General features: G+C 39.9%; 1 protein-coding gene across 2 annotated transcripts in view; it reads right to left on the bottom strand.

Annotated features, from left to right (window-relative positions):
• CASD1 (CAS1 domain containing 1) overlaps window positions 1-15,721 on the bottom strand; it is a 53,565-nt gene extending 37,844 nt beyond the window's left edge. For both annotated transcript variants that reach the window (XM_040260445.1, XM_040260446.1), the window contains exons 1-3: window positions 15,446-15,721; window positions 7,732-7,828; window positions 7,082-7,202 (exon numbers count right to left, since the gene is read on the bottom strand). In XM_040260445.1, coding sequence (XP_040116379.1) covers window positions 7,082-7,202; window positions 7,732-7,828; window positions 15,446-15,578 — 351 coding nt within the window. In that variant the 5' untranslated portion in view covers window positions 15,579-15,721. The remainder of the gene's footprint in view (window positions 1-7,081; window positions 7,203-7,731; window positions 7,829-15,445) is intronic.
• Window positions 15,722-20,736: the final 5,015 nt, after the last annotated feature.

Below are 20,736 nucleotides of genomic sequence, written 5' to 3'. Positions count from 1 at the left end.
GTGTGTGTGTGTGTGTGTGTGTGTGTGTGTGTGTGTGTGTGTGTGTGCGTGTGTATAGAGATTGCTATATCAAAACCTCATGGTAACCACGAGCCAAAAAACTATAAAAGATTTACATACAAAAGAGAAAAAAATCCAAGCACAGCACTAAACACAGTCATCAAATCAAAAGAGAACAAAAGAAGGAAGAAAATGACCCTAAAAAACAAAATCCAAAACAGCAGCTTCAGCTGCATGCAACAAATTCTCGTACAGTCTTTTTTCATTTTTATTCTGTTACAAATATTTTCTAATTTTCCTCGTTACAGCTTCTTAGATACACCCATCATTTAAAAGAGGTCACTTAATTTCCAAATACATGGGCTTTTTAAAAGTATTTTTGATATTAATTTCTTATTTTGATATTACTTTCTCATTTAAATCCTTTCTTCTCTGCAATCACTCTCTGCGTTTTTTGTTTTCTGACTTTATTGAGGCTTTCAATGGCTAAGCCAAAGATCTCTCTTGGTAAATGTCACAATGCACTTGAAAATATGTGGTTTATTTTCAAATATCTTTTTTGATATTGATTTCTAAGATAATTTCACAGTGTTAAGAGAACAGTCTCTGTATGATCTCAGTACCTTTAGACCATGAAATTTCTGTCATCACAGTCCTTACTGTTAGTATCCGTATTTTTCTTTCTGACTTACTTTACTTGATATAATAGGCTCTAGCCGCATCCATGTTGCTGCAAATGGCATTATTTTGTTCCTTTCTCTAGCTGAGTACTATGCCATTGTATTGACGTGCCACATCTTTATGCACTGCATTCGTCTGTCGATGGACATTTAGGTTGTTTCCATGTTTTGGTTATTGTGAACAGTGCTGCTATGACAGATGCATGTATCTCTTTGAATTATATTTCTGTCTGATAGAACATGCCCTCACACCTTGCACAAAAATAAACTCAAAATGGCTTAAAGACTTAAACATAATGATACCATAAAACTCCATGATACCATAAAACTCCTAGAAAAGAACATAGGCAAAACATTCTCTGACACAAATCTTATCAATATTTCCTTAGCTCAGTCTCCCAAGGAAATAGAAATAAAAACAAAAATAAATAAATGGGACCTAATCAAACTTGGGGCTTCCCAGATAGCTCAGCTGGTAAAGAATCCACCTGTAATGCAGGAGACCCTGCTTCAATTCCTGGGTCAGGAACTTCCTCTGGAGAAAGGTTAGGCTACGCACTCCAGTATTCTTGGGCTTTGATGGTGACTCAGCTGGTAAAGAATCCATCTGCAATGCAGGAGCCCTGGGTTTGATTCCTGGGTTGGGAAGAGCCCCTGGAGGAGGGCATGGCTACCCATTTCAGTATTCTTGCCTGGAGAATCCCAATGGACAGAGAAACCTGATGAGATATAGTCCATGGGGTTGCAAAGAATTGGACAAGACTGAGCAACTAAGCACAGCACAGCACAATCAAACTTACAAGCTTTTGCATAGTAAAGGAAATCATACACAACAGGAAAAGACAATGCTATAGAATGGGAGAAAATGATGCTACAGACAAGGGCTTAATCTCCAAAATATATATATAATAACAACAACAAAACACCAAATAATCCAATAAAAATATGGGCAGAAGACCGTAATAGACATTTCTCCAAAGAAGACAAACAGATGGCCAGTTGGCACATGAAAAGATGCTCAGTGTCATTAATTATTAGAGAAATGCAAATCAAAACTACAATGAGGTCCCAGTCTATACCAGTCAGATGGCCATCATTAAAAAGTCTACAAATAACAAATGCTATAGAGGATGTGGAGAAAAGGGAACCCTCCTACATTGCTTGTGGGAATGCAAGTTGGTACAGCCACTATGCAGAGCAGTATGGACGTTCCTCAGAAAACTAAATTGTCTTTTAATAAAATTTTCTAAGCTTTCTGCATACATACAGATGTAGGCTTATTTAGTAGGCTTATTCCTATGTACTGTTTTTTTAAAATTATTATTATTATTGCACAGAGTATATTTTAAATAACATTTTTGAACTCTCTATTCCTGACAAGTAGATATGCAATTAATTTTTAACAGCTTTATTGAGTCAGTACAATCAATTTTCATATATTTATCTTATAATTAGCTATATTGTTAAAATTTTTATTATATCTAGTAAATTTTCTATAGGTTCTTTGGGATTTTCTATGTAGATAACTGTATTATAAAATATCAAGTTATTTCTTTCCAATCCTTACATCTTCAAAGTACCACCTTTCTTAGGCTGAGAGAGAAAGAGTTAGTCGCTCAGTCATATCTGGCTCTTTGCTATCCCATGGACTGTAGCCCACCAGGCTCCTCTATCTATGGGATTCTCCAGGCAAGAATTCTGGAGTGGGTTGCCATTTCCTCTTCCAGGGGATCTTCCCAACCAAGGGATTGAACCTGGGTCTCCCTAAGGATCTATAATACAATACTGAATAGAAGCAGCAATAATGAACATCCTGAGTTTAATGGAAATATGTCTACCACCTTACCACTGGAACATTTATTGTACGCTTTTAGAATTTTTATCAGAATAAGAATATAAAGGAGCTTACTTAAAAGAGAGAGATGGTACCAATTCCCTGATACTGTTAGGACTTGGTTAATGGACCAAAATGTGATCAAAATAAGTATTTCATGTGTGCTTTGAAAGACATTCTCCAATATCTTAGCGTATTCTTTAAGCACTGAGTTATAAGTTTATAAAATCAGCATACTAACAGCCTATATTTACTTATTTACTTGCACTATCATTAATTACATGAGTAGTGAGTAATTCTCCCACTATGGTAGACAGTCAGTCTGAAATCAGTCTGAAAAATCTGTGTTTAGTTGACAAGTTTAGACTACTTATATTATTTTGATAATAAATGTTCCCATCCTAATTTTTGATTTCTAGCTCCCTCACACATATGTATATTTTATATAAACATAAAATTAAACACTGATTTTTTAACATGTAATATAAATATTTATATATATATGTATTCACATGTGTATCAGAGTACACACATACATGTGTGCTTATGTACGTATGTTTATGTATTATATTTGATATTAGATGAATCTGGTTTCATTTATTTTTTCTTCTTCTGGTTCGGAATTACCCGCCCTAATTCTATCCTTCCAGTCCTCGCCCTTGGAATAAAGGGCATCTTAAGTTCTAAGTGAAGATGATACCTTGAAGTGTAAAGAGAACATCAGAACACCTGAATTGTGCTCATCTCTCTCTGACTTATATGCTATGTCAGTTCTTTAGTACTGTGTTTTCGTAAAGTGTAAAAAGAGAGTATTTGACATAGTTTGTTTAGATTCATATACATGTTTCTTATTTTCTTTAACCATTAATTCGGATCATTTTTTTTTTCTGAATCATTTTCCTCCTTGAAGTTTATTCTTTGGAAAACTCTTTAGTATAAGTTTAATATGGCAGTAACCCTCATAGTTGTTATTTAAAAATGTCCTATAATTCAAGAATAGAGGAATTCGTATGTTAGGGACACAATTCTAGGTTAAAACTTTCTTTCTATCAGAACTTTAAAGCTATTAGTCTACTGTCCTCTGGCTATCAATATTACTGTTGAGAAACATGCTGGCTCAGAGCTTTGTTTGCTACATACAGGGCATTATCTACAGGCACCTATCTTTAGGGCAACCCAAATCTCTACTGCACACTGACTATTATTGTTCCCATTGCTGGATTTGCCTCACAGTTTGTTCCTTTTTTGTGGGGGATGTGCCCCCCATTTCAAAGTCTAGAAATACATCAACAAGTATTTTTTAATCTAGGATCTAGTTGGTTTGAGGTGGAATGGGCCCCCAGAGTATCTAGCTTGCCCTCTGGCTGGAAGTAACACAAACAGCTTTCTTCATTGCAAGACTTCTCAAGTTTTTAATATCCTAGCCTAAACTAAAACTATCTAAGAGGAGGATATGATATCCACCTCTGCCCAAACTTATTTGACCAGAGCGTCTTATAGAACTAGTCTTCTACAAAATATAATTTGGAAAAAAAAAAAAAATCCTGCTCTAAAGCTTCTTTTTAAAAAATTTTCCTCAGTACAGAAAAGAAATTAAAAAAAATTATCTTCAATACTCCTATTCCACTTAAAGAATCCCATTACCAAGGCTAAAAAAAAATTAATCAAATTTCACAACATGCCAGGCTATGTTGTGAAATATGTAAGAAACATATTTAAAAATAATGATAACACACAATCTCTGTCCTCAAGGTGTTCAGAGAGAAGAGAATAAGTAAAATACAATTTAGCAAATGCTCCACCAGTAGTTTGAACTAAATAACTGTCTCAATAACTGTCTCTTTAAAACTATAAAAAAACTTTCTTTGCAAAATGTACGTAAAATAAAATGTATCTTATTTAATAATTGTGGGATAACTAGGAACCTCTGGAAAATAAAAAATGGAAACCTAGTGCTCAGGAACAACATACCATATTGTAGCTACTTCTCGCCATGGACTAAACCTTTATAGCATTTTTTCAACTAACTGTTGCCAAAGGCATTATTCCAATTTTCAAATCCTCTAAGCCTAGAAATAGTAAAACTATTTTTTTAAATTCAGACATCTATTTTTTAAATGTTTACTGAGGTTTTTTTGCTTTAAGCTGTTAAGAATCTCATTAAATAGTCTCAAATCTTCTGTATAGTTTTGTATGTATAAATACGAATGCAAAGTACATTCATAGATATCAAATAAAATGAAAAGTTTACTTTGTTATCTTCTATTATTCAGCTTTAAAATCTGTACTAGCTTTTCCTAGTTGAAAATCGCTACTGGACTCTTCTTACAAGAGTTCCTAAAGCCTTTGACTGTGTGGATCACAATCAACTGTGGAAAATTCTGAAAGAGATGGGAATACCAGACCACCTGACCTGCCTCTTGAGAAATCTGTATGCAGGTCAGGAAGCAACAGTTAGAACTGGACATGGAACAATAGACTGGTTCCAAATAGGAAAAGGAGTACGTCAAGGCTATATATTGTCACCCTGCTTATTTAACTTCTATGCAGAGTACATCATGAGAAACGCTGGACTGGAAGAAACACAAGCTGGAATCAAGATTGCCGGGGGGAAATATCAATCACCTCAGATATGCAGATGACACCACCCTTATGGCAGAAAGTGAAGAGGAACTAAAAAGCCTCTTGATGAAAGTGGAAGTGGAGAGTGAAAAAGTTGGCTTAAAGCTCAACATGCAGAAAACGAAGATCATGGCATCTGGTCCCATCACTTCATGGGAAATAGATGGGCAAACAGTAGAAACAGTGTCAGACTTTATTTTGGGGGGCTCCAAAATCACTGCAGATGGTGACTGCAGCCATGAAATTAAAAGACGCTTACTTCTGGGAAGAAAAGTTATGACCAACCTAGATAGCATATTCAAAAGCAGAGACATTACTTTGCCAACCAAGGTCTGTCTAGTCAAGGCTATGGTTTTTCCAGTAGTCATGTATGGATGTGAGAGCTGCACTGTGAAGAAAGCTGAGCACCAAAGAATTGATGTTTTGGAACTGTGGTGCTGGAGAAGACTCTTGAGAGTCCCTTGGACTGCAAGGAGATCCAACCAGTCCATTCTGAAGGAGATCAGCCCTGGGTGTTCTTTGGAAGGAATGATGCTAAAGCTGAAACTCCAGTACTTTGGCCACCTCAATGGCCACCTCATGGGAAGAGCTGACTCATTAGAAAAGACTCTGATGCTGGGAGGGATTGGGGGCAGGAGGAGAAGGGGATGACAGAGGATGAGATGGTTGGATGGCATCACTGACTCGATGAACGTGAATCTGAGTGAACTCCGGGAGTTGGTGATTGACAGGGAGGCCTGGGTGTGCTGCAATTCATGCGGTCGCAAAGAGTTAGACACTACTGAGCGACTGAACTGAACTGAACCATCATCATGATGAGACTACTTAGTTAGCTGTGAAGTCCCCGATTTTTCAGTTTCCTACCACTGGACAAGGTGATGTGTACAGGCAGATTTTTATCATAAATTAACGGGCTACTACCCTACAATTCTGAACTTCCTTGTACTTTACTTTTTTCTTGTTATTCTCCACTCCCAACCATATGCAATTAAAGACAGAAATGAGAACTTCAGATCACTTAAAAATGTATTAAACAGAAAGATACAATGAAAGAGTTCACAAAAATTAACTAATTAACAAATTAACATTTAGAAAGATGTTCATCCTTGTTAGTTTTTTTAAAGATAACATTTCTAAAATGAGAAATTAAAAAGAGCAGAAATTTGTCACACTGTCATTTTAATTATATAGCATGAATGTCCAGTGCCAGAAAGGTTACAGAAAATTAGGTTCCAATGTACATTGCTAATTACAGTGTAGATTGAAAGAATTTAATAATATAATCAATAATTTTTAAAGTACTATATTCTTTAACCTAATATTTGCACTGTAAAGATTCTATCCTAAGGAAATAATTTGAAAAGCAAAGTTTTCACACAAAAATATAATAAAAATGTCCTTTTTAAAATCACAAAATATTAAAAATTAGAAAACTACAAAAAGCTAAGAAAAGGGAAGATTATATAGGATCACATTATATCCACTCACTAGTATGTTGCCATTATGAAGATACTTACACTGATTTATAATAAAATGGTAAATTATGATAAGTGGTAGCAAAGAAGATATCAAATTGTACATGCTAATCTATTACAATTTTGTCTTTTAAAAAAAGAGACTGAAAAGAAATATAGTAAAACATTAAAAGGAGGATAAGGGATATTTCTTCTTTATTCTTTCTAAAAAATTTTAAGTTTTTCCAAGGAAAGAATTTTAATATTTCTGAAAACAAAAAGTTTAAGTCAATAAAAGGTTTGCCAATACTTTACCCACCACTTCTTTTTCTTATGGCTCCGTAATGGCAAATTGTTCCCCGTTCCCTTTCCCAAAACCAAACTAAAAATTTTATACTTTCTTTTGTTCACGTGAAAGGGCACACTTCTCCTGTAACTATTCAGTTGCCTGACTGCTAAAACAACACCCTAATGAAACAGACAGATTTTACCTTATTTCCTTCTTCTTTGAATTGAGGATTAATTATTTTCACAAAAGAATAAAATAACTGACGAATTCTGGAATCTCCAATAAATGCAATATGTTTATCTAAGAGGCAGTTCTTTGCTTCACTGAAATCAACAAGGAAACATCAATTAGAATACAGAAAATCAGCCCAGGCATCTTCAAAGCACATAATTTGTGAAGAAAGTAGTACAGGATTATTATATACAGGTATGTTGTTGTTTTAGAAACAGGTGGCCAGGTTTGTTTAACCTACCAGTTCGTGTATGATTGATTAATTCGATTCAGTGTTTCATATGTACTCAAACCACAGTAAGTGCTTAATACTCACTCTCTCAGAAAAACTGCAAGAGGTAGCTATCCAAGTCCCAAAGCAAAAGTCCTTCATTCACAGGCTATTGCCCTTGGCCCCTGTTTTCTCTCACCTGAGATAAAGCAGATTGGTCCAAAGCTTTCCCTAATGCTTTAGAGCAGGAATACTCCTTTGGATTCCCCACTCCTGCCCTGTCAGCACTTCTCTACCATCACATGGAGAAGCCCCATCTGCCACTTTCTTTGCTCTATTAACACTTCTCTACCAGATACTAAGACCCATCTTAGACAAGAAGAAAAAAATAATAAATGAAGAAACTTTACCTGATTTTGTACTTATGCATCATACAGCTGTGAGGCTGCCAAACTTTCTCTCCAAGAAATCTGCCACTTGAGAGAAGGTATTCACATGAATCATTGCCTGTAATAATTAAACATAGTAATGCTGCTAACAATAGTTATATTTGTATACGTTGGCTGTCTATCCCATTTTACCCTTGGAGTTGAGAGAGTACAGAGTTTTCTACACTTCACTGTACCCTCTAGGTACATATGACTCATCCATAAGAAGCAAAGCAACTATTAATATATTAATATTGAAGTCAATGAGAGGCACTAGTACAGATAAATCACCTAGAATATTCTTCATCCCCAATGCTATGGCAACGCTTTGGCAGTTCCTTCTACTGCAAGTTTCCCTATAGGGACATCTTGCCTCAAAATAGCCTTTGTGTCTGTTTATCACTTCTAGTTGGGAAACAAAAGTTTCAGGGATAGAAGAGAAGACTCTGGAAATGACTTCCTATTCAACTATTACAGTACTTCGTGCATTAGTACATCAGAAACCTGGTAAATATTGAAGTATTTTATAAATCGACGCCCTGATTTTTACAACTTCCCTGGAAGGAAGTGAGCTATATCCCTACTCTGTAAATGTGCAAACAGAGAAAGACTTAGTAAAAACTGCTTAAAATGCGTTAATAAAATGTCGTCCTTTTACAATCTCACAAAGACTTGTAACACTGTTAGTCAAAAGATGGCTGAAGATACACATGATCAATTACCAGTAATAAATGCTATTATTTATATCCATCCTCTACTTCTCTCGACTGTCTCTTGCCTCCACCATCAGGATGACAGCAAACTCCTCCCACTGTGTTTGGGAGAAGTTTCAAACAGAAAACCCCATATCTGCAAACCTCCTCACTCCTGTGTAAACTGGGACAGATGGTTACCCTACTTCCTTTGGCCATGTTACTGTACATTAGCTTAATGTACATGACCAATGTATGTGGTTAAAAAGGGGGTTGGAGGCATCAGAAAAGTTCAAGTATGTCAAATAGACAAGGGAGAAATGAGATGTGTACATGAACTGTGGGGTTACAGTTAATGTGCTTTTAAATTTGATCTCCAGTTCTTTAACAGTCAATAGCAATCTCTATTTGTTTTACAAATAGTTAAGGTCAGGACGGAGAATCTGGTAAAAAGAATACTACAGAACAAAATGGTGGAGATAGGAAAGAGCCAAAGATATTTTAAGTAGAACACATCTCTTTTCTCCATCCAGTTGTCTGGACAACACACAGATAAAAAGTGATACAAACACAAGGCAAGCAAGCATAAACAATGAAAATGTTGATACCACAGTGTCATAAACTCTAAAACAGAACAGGGAGGAAAGTGAAAATAGTACACCGTTCTGTTGGTGAAAACTGGATAAGGCAAGTAGACGATAAGTTATTATATTTTTGTAATTACAGATGTGGCCTAAGCAGTTTTTTCTGTATTTTAAAGATTTTTTAATAACATCTCTCTAAGGAAACTATAAATAATCAGTTCTTAATTCTTTTCAATTATCAAAAACTAATGCTAGTTCTAAAAAACAAAATTAAGTTACATAAACAATCACAGAGGAATAAAGAAAGGACTATAGAAACACACAATTATTTCCTAAAAACAGCAATGCTGCTGCATTTTTAAATAATGGCCATATAGTAAAATGCTATTAAAAATCCAGTAAATGTTTAAAATTAGGATGAAAATTCCATATTTACAGCACTTCTACCTCTTTAAATACCTCTATTAAACCAAGCAAAAAGTTAGTAACACATTTATTTTATTAAAAAGTCATATAAGAAGTTTTAAACAACTGGCATTCTGTAAAGTTCTCCTTTCTTCATCCCTTCTTCTTATTGCTGTTACTTGACTTCTGTTTCTTAATAGAAGTTGGATCAATCTTCAGTGTGTTAGATTATGCTATTTGTTTAACCATCTCTATAGGTTATTGATATGATTTTGTGGAGATGGAAGTGCCACACCAGTGTCTTAAAATAACCAATTTTCTCCACCAGAAAATGTGTGTTAAAATGCCAAATTCTTCTTTCCCTCTTTAATATTACTGCTCAGACATTATTTTTCAGTAGTTCAGCTGGTAGAAAACAAAAGCTCTAATCTCAAGACCCCACATTAGAAAAACCTCATACCAAGACAGATTTAAAGTTGTCACTAGCCAAAAGACATTTTGAACACTGCATTTTAAAAACTAGCTGGTCTTTCTGGGAAAAATATTCAACTAAGGTAGTTGAATAAATGCTAGTTAATAGTGACTCTTCATAATATATGCAAATTAAAAAAAAAAACCACCTTGTATCTGAAACAGTCTCTGTAACTTATCAGTTAAAGTGAAAATCACTCAGTCGTGTCCAACTCTCTGGGACTCCATGGACTGAGGCCTGTCAGGCTCCTTTGTCCATGGACTTTTCCAGGCCACAATATTGGAGTGGGTAGCCATTCCCTTCTCTAGGGGATCTTCCTGACTCAGGGATCAAACCCAGGTCTCCCGCATTGCAGGTGGATTCTTTACCGTCTGAGCCACCAGGGAAGCCAGCTAAGGTCTACTCAAAACAGAAACTACACCAGCTATTTTAGTAGAGAGAATGTAATATGAAGAACTGTTAGGAAAGTAAAAGAATTGCTAAGTAGATAACTGAAAAGGTTATGAGGACACAGACTTTTACATATTTGTCAGCAAAATAATAAAAACAGTAGTAAATACTATAATACCTGATTAAAAATAAATTAACTAGTTCTAAAAAAAACAAAAACAAAAGAACTCCGCAAAATTCTATTCTCTAAAACTAGTTCTTTTCCTGGGAAGGAAACAGTTTTAAAATCAAATCACTAAATGTAAATCTAAATGTTCAATTAATGTGACACATTTATATTATGTATGCTAGCTACATGTTAACATATGCTGGCACATTATTTTCCTTTGAAAATTTACCCAGAAGAACCTCAAACAAAAGAAAACAAAATACTACAGCCATTATTTTCAATTGCTTCATATAATTTTGATAGCTACCTTAATACAACCAGTGAGATGAAAGTTGCCAAGTGCTCAGATAAATCAAGTTAGTAACAGAATTTTTAAAAAGAAAAAAAAAAGCAACTAATGGGATAGAATTATCTACTCCAGCTATCTCTAATACAAAGATTATCCAGATGAATGGCTGTCTTCCCTTCATTCTGTTATCTTAAGCGTAAGCATTCTCGTTTGTCAATCTAAAGTCTCAGGTTTTTATGCATGATTTTTCTATAACAGAAAGATACTAAGAGCAGACAAAGTAAGTAAACAAGTTAAAAAACAAACAAACCTGAAAAACAAAACAAGTAAAGAAAACACCTGACCTGCTAAATAAACTGAGGCTTATATTTGTCATTGAATAGAATACCTCTGGCACACTGCACCTTTAGACTGAATCATCTTGACAAAGCTGTATGTTTCTTGCTAACAACCATGAAAATACCAGATCATAAAGTTTACAACCTGATCTGCAGAATATTTCATTTGTCCCAAACTTAGCAAGTTATACTTCTGTGTTGAAAAATCACCATTTACAATTTTCTTTAGATAAGCTAGGAGTGCCTCTTTACAAGTGGTGTCATGTAGCTCAGGATTTTTCTAGCAGCCAAAGAAGGGAAAGCCTGAGAGACCTAACGCTGCTTCTTGTTTTAATTTCTGAAGCTTTGAACTCATTTTTCCAAACCATGCAGTATTATTTCATATTTGCATTAAATATGCCTATGACAGAAAGGAATTAGAATTCAACAAAACTAAGACATTTGAAGCAAGTTAACTTTATCAATTAGAAAATCTAAATTTAACCAGATTGGAACTATTCTTAAGGCTACTGATACTGGCTTCTTATCCCAGAAATGATGTCTTTAGTCTGTAATCACAATATTAATGGATACCTTGTGATTCCACAATGGTAAAATTTACAAAAAAAGTAACTAAAAGAATATCTACTTTTTAAAATGTCATTTTTTATGTGAAATAATATTAATAATGAAAAAAAACCCATAAAACACTACTTTCTAAAATTAAGATCAGAACATGCTTTTAGAACATGAATTCAATTAAAACCAAAAGAACCAAATGCAAGGAGGCAAAGAGAAGGAAATAAGGACTTCAAAAGTCTGTTTATCCAATAACTGTTACAGAGTTAACTATGCGGTAAGCTCTGATGACTTAAGGATGAATAAAATACCCTTGGAAGTTCAAAGTTTATGTGAGGAAGTCAGATACAAATTATTATAATACAAGATGGTAAGTCTGTACTAGTTACTGTAGAAACACTGAATTCTTAATTTCTACTTCTATGCTGGTGACATCTGAACCAGGATTTGAAGGAACAAGTAAACAGGTCAGATTTTGAAGTTTTAGACATGTAACTCGTTGCACTGTGAGGAAAGCTGAGCGCCAAAGAACTGATGCTTTTGAACTGCGGTGTTGCAGAAGACTCTTGAGAGTCCCTTGGACTTCAAGGAGATCAACCAGTCCATTTCTAAATGAGATCAGCCCTGGGTGTTCTTTGGAAGGAATGATGCTAAAGCTGAAACTCCGGTACTTTGGCCACCTCATGCAAAGAGTTGACTCATTGGAAAAGACCCTGATGCTGGGAGGGATTGGGGGCAGGAGGAGAAGGGGACGACAGAGGATGAGATGGCTGGATGGCATCACGGACTCGATGGACGTGAGTCTGAGTGAACTCCGGGAGATGGTGATGGACAGGGAGGCCTGGTGTGCTGTGATTCATGGGGTCGCAAAGAGTCGGACACGACTGAGCGACTGAATTGAACTTCTAGAAAATCACCATTTATTGGAAAATGAATAAGACAATTTTTGGCTGGCACTGTGAGGTTGAATTAGTATTTCTAAATGATTTAACCCATGTTCTGACGGAAAACACTTTCTCACTCCTTTTATACGTTACTACTGTCTAAGAGGCTCCAGAAAGACAGAATATAACATAATGGTATGAGACACGACCAACTGGGTTTTAAATCCTAGCTCAGTCAGATTAATGGTGTGTCTTTAGGCAACTTAACCTCTCATGCCTCATCTTTAAAATGTAAATAATACTGCAATTCTCTGAATCTAAGACCACTGATTATAAAATACACCATTATTTTATATAACAGTAGGAAAAATGTTATCAATTAAACTTTGACATGCAATCAAAGTTTTAAAAACTCATCTTGATTACGGATATTAAAAATGGTGGGGGCAGGAAGTGGGAAGTATTTGTATCTACCCATAGGCTGGTTGCAAAGACAAAATGAGTTAAGATTTAAAATCCTTAGTAGAACAGCACCTGGCATATAATAAGTGCTCAATGATAGCATGTAGTTTTGCCAAGCTTTGCTTTCTGTAGTGTGCAATTTTTTACTTTCTTTAGTTTGTAAAACAAGAGATACTGAATCTGTGTATTTGAACTGCATTCACTCTCCTGGCCTGAGGCAAACCCATACTCACACACTGGAGATTTTAATACATAGCCTAAACCTCTATATGTAATATAACGTCCTTTCTTATTCTAAAGATTTATGATGCTGTGATTCAAGTGTTTGATTATCCTTGTGTGAAAAGCATTGCATCTGACTGTTTCACACTGCTAAAGCATGAGGCTGGCTAAAAAGTTTCTGGTAAGATCATTTCCCCTCCCCCATCTCTGGCTCAAGTTCCTGACATTCCGCTTGGGCATGTACACACACCAGGTGTACTGCTTCACACTCAAGACACTGAAGCACCTACAGAAGCTGCTGCTGAGCTTCTGGAGGAGGCTTTATAAACAATCCCAGATTGCTACACTGACTCATAAGGTTCCATCTGACATTCTATTTTCCCTGCGGACGACAGATCTTGAAAGGATGAAATGTATAATCTATGTATAGCAATTAGGACCACGTTTATCAAAAGACAAAAGCACAATTAAAAAAGGGAGGTGGTGGGGGGACCAGATGTTTAACTTATAGGAGGACCACGCTGTTGCTGTTGCTGTTAAGTCGCTTCAGTCGTGTCCAACTCTGTGCGACCCCACAGACGGCAGCCCACCAGGCTCCCCCGTCCCTGGGATTCTCCAGGCAAGAACACTGGAGTGGGTTGCCATTAGAGGACCATAGCACACACTTATGAAAGTTACCTCCACTATCACATACATAAAATTGAGTTAAATTACTATCATCTTGTAACAAAATAGCATAAAATGTCAGTGGTCAGAAATTTTTCTTTAAAATGACAATAAATGAATGCATCAAATTGCTAGCTTTATTTTGTATATGAAAGTGTTGGACTTCTCTTACAGCAAATGAACCAGTCTTGCCAGGTCATGTGAATGTGATCTATGGGAAGCTGGAGGAAAAAGGCCAAGAGGGTATAAGCAATTTATCTTTTTCAATCGATTTCGTGTATTTATATAAAGGGCTATTCATCCAGTACATTACTAGAGTGTAAGATTTTTAATTCTCAAGCATTGCAGAAAACAAAGCGGCACAACCAATCAAAATATCCTTTACTTTTAAAGATTTCCTAAAATGAGAAGCGAGTTTGGATTCCAGTGCCCCCTTTACTGGATATTTTGCCAAAGTAGGTGTGAAGCCAAACAGGAAACACCTTAAATGCGCACCTATTACACATTACCTCTTGACCAGTTATCTCACAATCACCAAGAGCTGTCCAGATAATGGCTTCAAAACTACAAGAACCACAAACAAGAGATCCTATCTTTGTTAATTTCCCTCAGCCTGTCAACCTCTATCCTAGTGACATTCTCACAGAGAAAATTAAGGGGGAAAAAAAATCAAGAAGGACAAGTAAATAGCCCTTGATTACTGAAAAATAACACGTTCTGAAATAATGAGGTCATATTTCCTTACTCTTTGCACCAATTTCAAAACCCACAGCGAAGGCCTCCTCTCAGACTGCTTCCAACTTGTTTTTCATTGCCCACCTCAACTCCTGTCAACCCGTCAGTTCTTCTCTAATATCGGCAGCAGTGGCTTCACTTTGTATAAAGTGTGCAACCAGACCCCTTTAAACGTTTCTGAATCACAAAGCCTGGGTGACACCTCCTCCATTTGGCCAAGGGCATCTTCTGCCAGCTGTCAACTCGGCGGCAAAAGAAAATGGGGCAGCCCTTGCCGCTGTCCAACAGCTTGGCCCCGCTGTTCCAGGGGCAGAGACGGGATAAAACAAAGGCTAAAAAGCCAGGCACCTAAGGCGCAGAATTGGGCGACCCCACTTGGAGCCGAGGTGCCCCCGTGCCGGGCGGCCTTGGCCTTCAGGCGCCCTGGGCTGGCCCCCCGAGGGCCGCCCGCTCGCCTCCTGCACGCGAGCCCCGGGCCTGCCGCGCGTCCCCCGGCCCAGCCCGCGCAGGAGCCGGGACCCCCGCTACCCGCTGGGCCCGGCCCGGGCGGGCGCCCCCGACTCCAGCACTGGCGGCTCGCGGTGGGGGTGGGGGGGGGTGCCCAGGACCACGGGCCCTCGACCCGGGGCCGCCTGAACGGGGGCCGGCTCGCTCGGTCGGGGGCGCCCGGGCCACCTGGGGGCACGTGGGGGTACCGCCTGCCCCGCCCGCTGGTTGCGCCGCGGGCGGCCGCGTGAGCGTGGGCGTGTGTCGGGCGAGGGGGCGGCCTCCAGCCTCCGCGTCGCCGCCTCCCGCCCCGGCCGGCCCGGGCAGGGGGAGGGCGCGCTCACCTCGGTAGCGGCGGGAGGCGAGGTGGCACACCGCGAGCAGCAGGACGGCCACCAGCGCCAGTACCTTGGCGCTCCTCACGCTGAAGTAGTGGTTGATCTCCCGCTTGCCCAGGTTGTAGGCCAGAGCCGCCATCTTGGTTCCTCCATGACAACAGTGCGCGGCGGAGCGGGGAAGGGGCGCCGCACAGGGGCAGCACTGGGGCTGCCGCCGCCGCAGCCAGGCGAGGAGCCGCCGCCAGCCCTCGCGGCCGCCACCCGCGCCTCCCGCCGGGGAGGCTGGCCCCGCGGCGCCCCCGGCCTCCACCTGCCCCTCCTCGGCCGCGGCCGCCTCGGCGGCCTCCCCCCAGCCCCGCCGCCGCTGTTCCGCCGTGCCTTTCCCCCAGGCGCCCTGGACGCCTGTCTCCTCCCCTTCCTCCTCCTCCCCTTTAGCCTCCTGTCTTAAGAGAGGCTGCGCTTGCGAGGGGGGTCCGGTTGCCCAGTCCTCCGGGGCCAGGGACCCCAGACTGTCCTCCGGGGTCACCGGGTCACCTGCGGCAGGCGGCGGCGGCGGCAGAGACATGGGGATGTGAGGAGAGGAGACCAGGCTTCCACCCTAGCCCGAACGCGACTCCTGGGCTTTTAATTAGCTTACTGGCAGCAACCTGAGCCCAGGTTGGGGCAATAGAAGTACCGTTCCGGAAGAAAAGCAAACATCGTTGCCCTCCTTCCTTCCGCAACACACCCTTCAACGAGCTTTCTACTCCCTAAACCTGTCTAGCAACTTCACTTTCCCTTTTCACTTTCATGCATTGGAGAAGGAAATGGCAACCCACTCCAGTGTTCTTGCCTGGAGAATCCCAGGGACGGGGGAGCCTGGTGGGCTGCCGTCTATGGGGTTGCACAGAGTCGGACACGACTGAAGCGGCTTAGCAGAGCAGCAGCAAACTGTCTAGCAGGATGCGAAGGCCACCCCAGTGTCACCTGGGCTTATGGACAGGCTCTCTGGTCAGTCTGGATGCCCCCCAGATGCAAGCCAGGTGTAGACACTGCGGACAGCCTTAGCACCAACCCACCTGTATGATGACCAGTCTTAACTCTTAACTCACTGCTCGGAAGCCCATTTCTCTTGAAAACAGGAAAAAAAAAAAAAAAAAATCCTGGGTTTACCCAGTTCCAGTGAGCGAATGTATATCAAAAGTACAGAGTGCTTCCTTGCTCAGTCGCTTCAGTCAAGTCCGACTCGTTGAGACCCCATCAACTTATAGCCCACCAGCTTCCTCTGTCCATGGGATTCACCAGGCAGTTCAGTTCAGTTCAGTCGCTCAGTCGTGTCTGACTCTGCGACCCCATGAATCGCAGCACGCCAGGCCTCCCTGTTGTTCATCACCATCTCCCGGAGTTCACTCAGACTCACGTCCATCGAGTCCGTGATGCCATCCAGCCATCTCATCCTCTGTCGTCCCCTTCTCCTCCTGCCCCCAATCCCTCCCAGCATCAGAGTCTTTTCCAATGAGTCAACTCTTCGCATGAGGTGGCCCAAAATACTGGAGTTTCAGCTTTAGCATCATTCCCTCCAAAGAAATCCCAGGGTTGATCTCTTCAGAATGGACTGGTTGGATCTCCTTGCAGTCCAAGGGACTCTCAAGAGTCTTCTCCAACACCACAGTTCAAAAGCATCAATTCTTTGGTGCTCAGCCTTCTTCACAGTCCAACTCTCACATGCATACATGACCACAGGAAAAACCATAGCCTTGACTAGACGGACCTTAGTCGGCAAAGTAATGTCTCTGCTTTTGAATATGCTATCTAGGTTGGTCATAACTTTTCTTCCAAGGAGTAAGCGTCTTTTAATTGCATGGCTGCAGTCACCATCTGCAGTGATTTTGGAGCCCCCCAAAATAAAGTCTGACACTGTTTCCACTGTTTCCCCATCTATTTCCCATGAAGTGATGGGACCGGATGCCATGATCTTCGTTTTCTGAATGTTAAGCTTTAGGCCAACTTTTTCGCTCTCCTCTTTCACTTTCATCAAGAGGCTTTTTAGCTCCTCTTCACTTTCTGCCATAAGGGTGGTGTCATCTGCATATCTGAGGTTCTTGATATTTCTCCCAGCAATCTTGATTCCAGCTTGTGCTTCTTCCAGCCCAGCGTTTCTCATGATGTACTCTGCATAGAAGTTAAATAAGCAAGGTGACAATATACAGCCTTGACGTACTCCTTTTCCTATTTGGAACCACTCTATTGTTCCATGTCCAGTTCTAACTGTTGCTTCCTGACCTGCATACAGATTTCTCAAGAGGCAGGTCAGGTGGTCTGGTATTCCCATCTCTTTCAGAATTTTCCACAGTTGATTGTGATCCACACAGTCAAAGGCTTTGGCATAGTCAATAAAGAAGAAATAGATGTTTTTCTGGAATTCTCTTGCTTTTTCCATGATCCAGCGGATGTTGGCAATTTGATCTCTGGTTCCTCTACCTTTTCTACAACCAGCTTGAATGTCAGGGAGTTCATGGTTCACGTATTGCTGAAGCCTGGCTTGGAGAATTTTGAGCATTAGTTTACTAGCATGTGAGATGAGTGCAATTGTGCGGTAGTTTGAGCATTCTTTGGCATTGCCTTTCTTTGGGATTGGAATGAAAACTGACCTTTTCCAGTCCTGTGGCCACTGCTGAGTTTTCCAAATTTGCTGGCATATTGAGTGCAGCACTTTCACAGCATCATCTTTCAGGATTTGAAACAGCTCAACTGGAATTCCATCACCTCCACTAGCTTTGTTCGTAGTGATGCTTTCTAAGGCCCACTTGACTTCACATTTCAAGATGTCTGGTTCTAGATTAGTGATCACATCATCATGACTATCTGGGTCGTGAAGATCTTTTTTGTACAGTTCTTCCGTGTATTCTTGCCACCTCTTCTTAATATCTTCTGCTTCTGTTAGGTCCATACCATTTCTATCCTTTATCAAGCCCATCTTTGCATGAAATGTTCCCTTGGTATCTCTAATTTTCTTGAAGAGATCTCTAGTGTTTCCCAATCTGTTGTTTTCCTCTATTTCTTTGCATTGATTGCTAAAGAAGGCTTTCTTATCTCTTCTTGCTATTCTTTGGAACTCTGCATTTAGATGCCTTTATCTTTCCTTTTCTCCTTTGCTTTTCACCTCTCTTCTCTTCACAGCTATTTGTAAGGCGTCCCCAGACAGCCATTTTGCTTTTTTGCATTTCTTTTCCATGGGGATGCTCTTGATCCCTGTCTCCTGCACAATGTCATGAACTTCATTCCATAGTTCATCAGGCACTCTATCTATTAGATCTAGGCCCCTAAATCTATTTCCCACTTCCACTGTATAATCATAAGGGATTTGATTTAGGTCATACCTGAATGGTCTAGTGGTTTTCCCTACTTTCTTCAATTTAAGTCTGAATTTGGTAATAAGGAGTTCATGATCTGTGCCACAGTCAGCTCCTGGTCTTGTTTTTGTTGACTGTATAGAGCTTCTCCATCTTTGGCTGCAAAGAATATAATCAATTGATTTCAGTGTTGACCATCTGGTGATGTCCACGTGTAGAGTCTTCTCTTGTGTTGTTGGAAGAGGGTGTTTGCTATGACCACTGCATTTTCTTGGCAAAACTCTTTTAGTCTTTGCCCTGGTTCATTCCACATTCCAAGGCCAAATTTGCCTGTTACGCCAGGTGTTTCTTGACTTCCTACTTTTGCATTCCAGTCCCCTATAATGAAAAGGACATCTGTTTTGGGTGTTAGTTCTAAAAGGTCTTGTAGGTCTTCATAAAACCGTTCAACTTCAGCTTCTTCAGCATTACTGGTTGGGGCATAGACTTGCATAACTGTGATATTGAATGGTTTTCCTTGGAGACGAACAGAGATCATTCTGTCTTTTTTGAGATTGCATCCAAGTACTGCATTTCGGACTCTTGTTGACCATGATGGCTACTCCATTTCTTGTGAGGGATACCTGCCTGCAGTAGTAGATATAATGGTCATCTGAGTTCAGTTCACTCATTCCAGTCTATGTTAGTTTGCTGATTCCTAGAATGTCGACTTTCACCCTTGCCATCTCTTGTTTGACCACTTCCAATTTGCATTGATTCATGGACCTGACATTCCAGGTTCCTATGCAATATTGCTCTTTACAATAACACTGGAATTCACTCCCTTCTGGAATGAACAGAGTAGAAGGTACAAAAAGAGCCTTGCTTGATGTAGGTGTTGGTGAGAAAAGAACTCCACTTTTTTGTATTTACACGAGTGTTGGCTAGGTAGTTGGGCCAGACGTCAAAATGTGTTCTCGGGACCATCATTTATGCTCCTGAAGCTGGTTAATGTGGTTTTCAAAAAAGGGAGTGCTCCTTTGCCTTTGTTAAACACTCCTTAGTCCCCCACTTTATTTATTTTGTTAGTTTTCTGGCTTCCCCTGTGCTGCTTTCCATGTGGGAATGCTTATTTACTTTTGCTTCCTCTTATGCTTGAGTGAGTTCCTGATTAGTTAGGGTGTTTTCAGGCGTTCTTTGCACTCCCGTTTAGCCATTCCTGAACTTGTACAGGTCCCTCTTAAAGTGTTCGATATGATGGGACTGTAGAGATCTTGTCATCCCAATTCTTTTCATCCAAGGACTCTTTTTATTATGTTTTTATCTATGGACCCCATATCTTGAAAGATTTTTGACACTTAAATGAAATCACATACATCACTGTCATGGATGTAATTCTAATAAGCAATAAAGCTAAATAAGTGTACAAACACTAGGCACTGTTCCCTGGAAATGGTTGCTTAATTTTGGCTGTCGTTCTTCTGATCCAAGGTTGATCACATGCTGGGAGAATTAAATCAGATATTGCAAAAAAAAAAAAAAAAAAACAGATAAATAACTCTGCTAACAGTATACGGTCTACCAAATCACATCTTGGAAATTTCTATGATGTCATCAACAGCAAATTAGAATTTCTGATCAGCACGTGATAACCAGTGTTAGCCTGCAGAGTTGATTTAATGCCTGCCAAAAGTAAAGAAACTTGACATTTTATTTAATTGCAATTTCCAGAAGGCTTTCTGAAATGTTGTAAATAGCTTGTGTGCCTCTTCCTTCCCTCCAGTTCAGTTAAGCCACTCAATTGTGTCCAACTCTTTGTGACCTCATGGACTTCAGCACGCCAGGCTTCCCTGTTCATCACCAACTCCTGGAGCTTACTCAGACTCATGTCCTTTGAGACAGTGAGGCCTTCAACCATCTCATCCTCTGTCGTCCCCTTCTCCTCCCACATTCAGTCTTTCCCAGCATCAGGGTCTTTCTGATGAG

This window comes from Oryx dammah, unplaced genomic scaffold (assembly GCF_014754425.2).
Source record: "Oryx dammah isolate SB20612 unplaced genomic scaffold, SCBI_Odam_1.1 HiC_scaffold_18, whole genome shotgun sequence".
NCBI classification, from domain to species: Eukaryota; Metazoa; Chordata; class Mammalia; order Artiodactyla; family Bovidae; genus Oryx; species Oryx dammah.
Note: the sequence above shows the minus strand (reverse complement) of the source record. Positions and strands in the feature narration are given on the sequence as shown.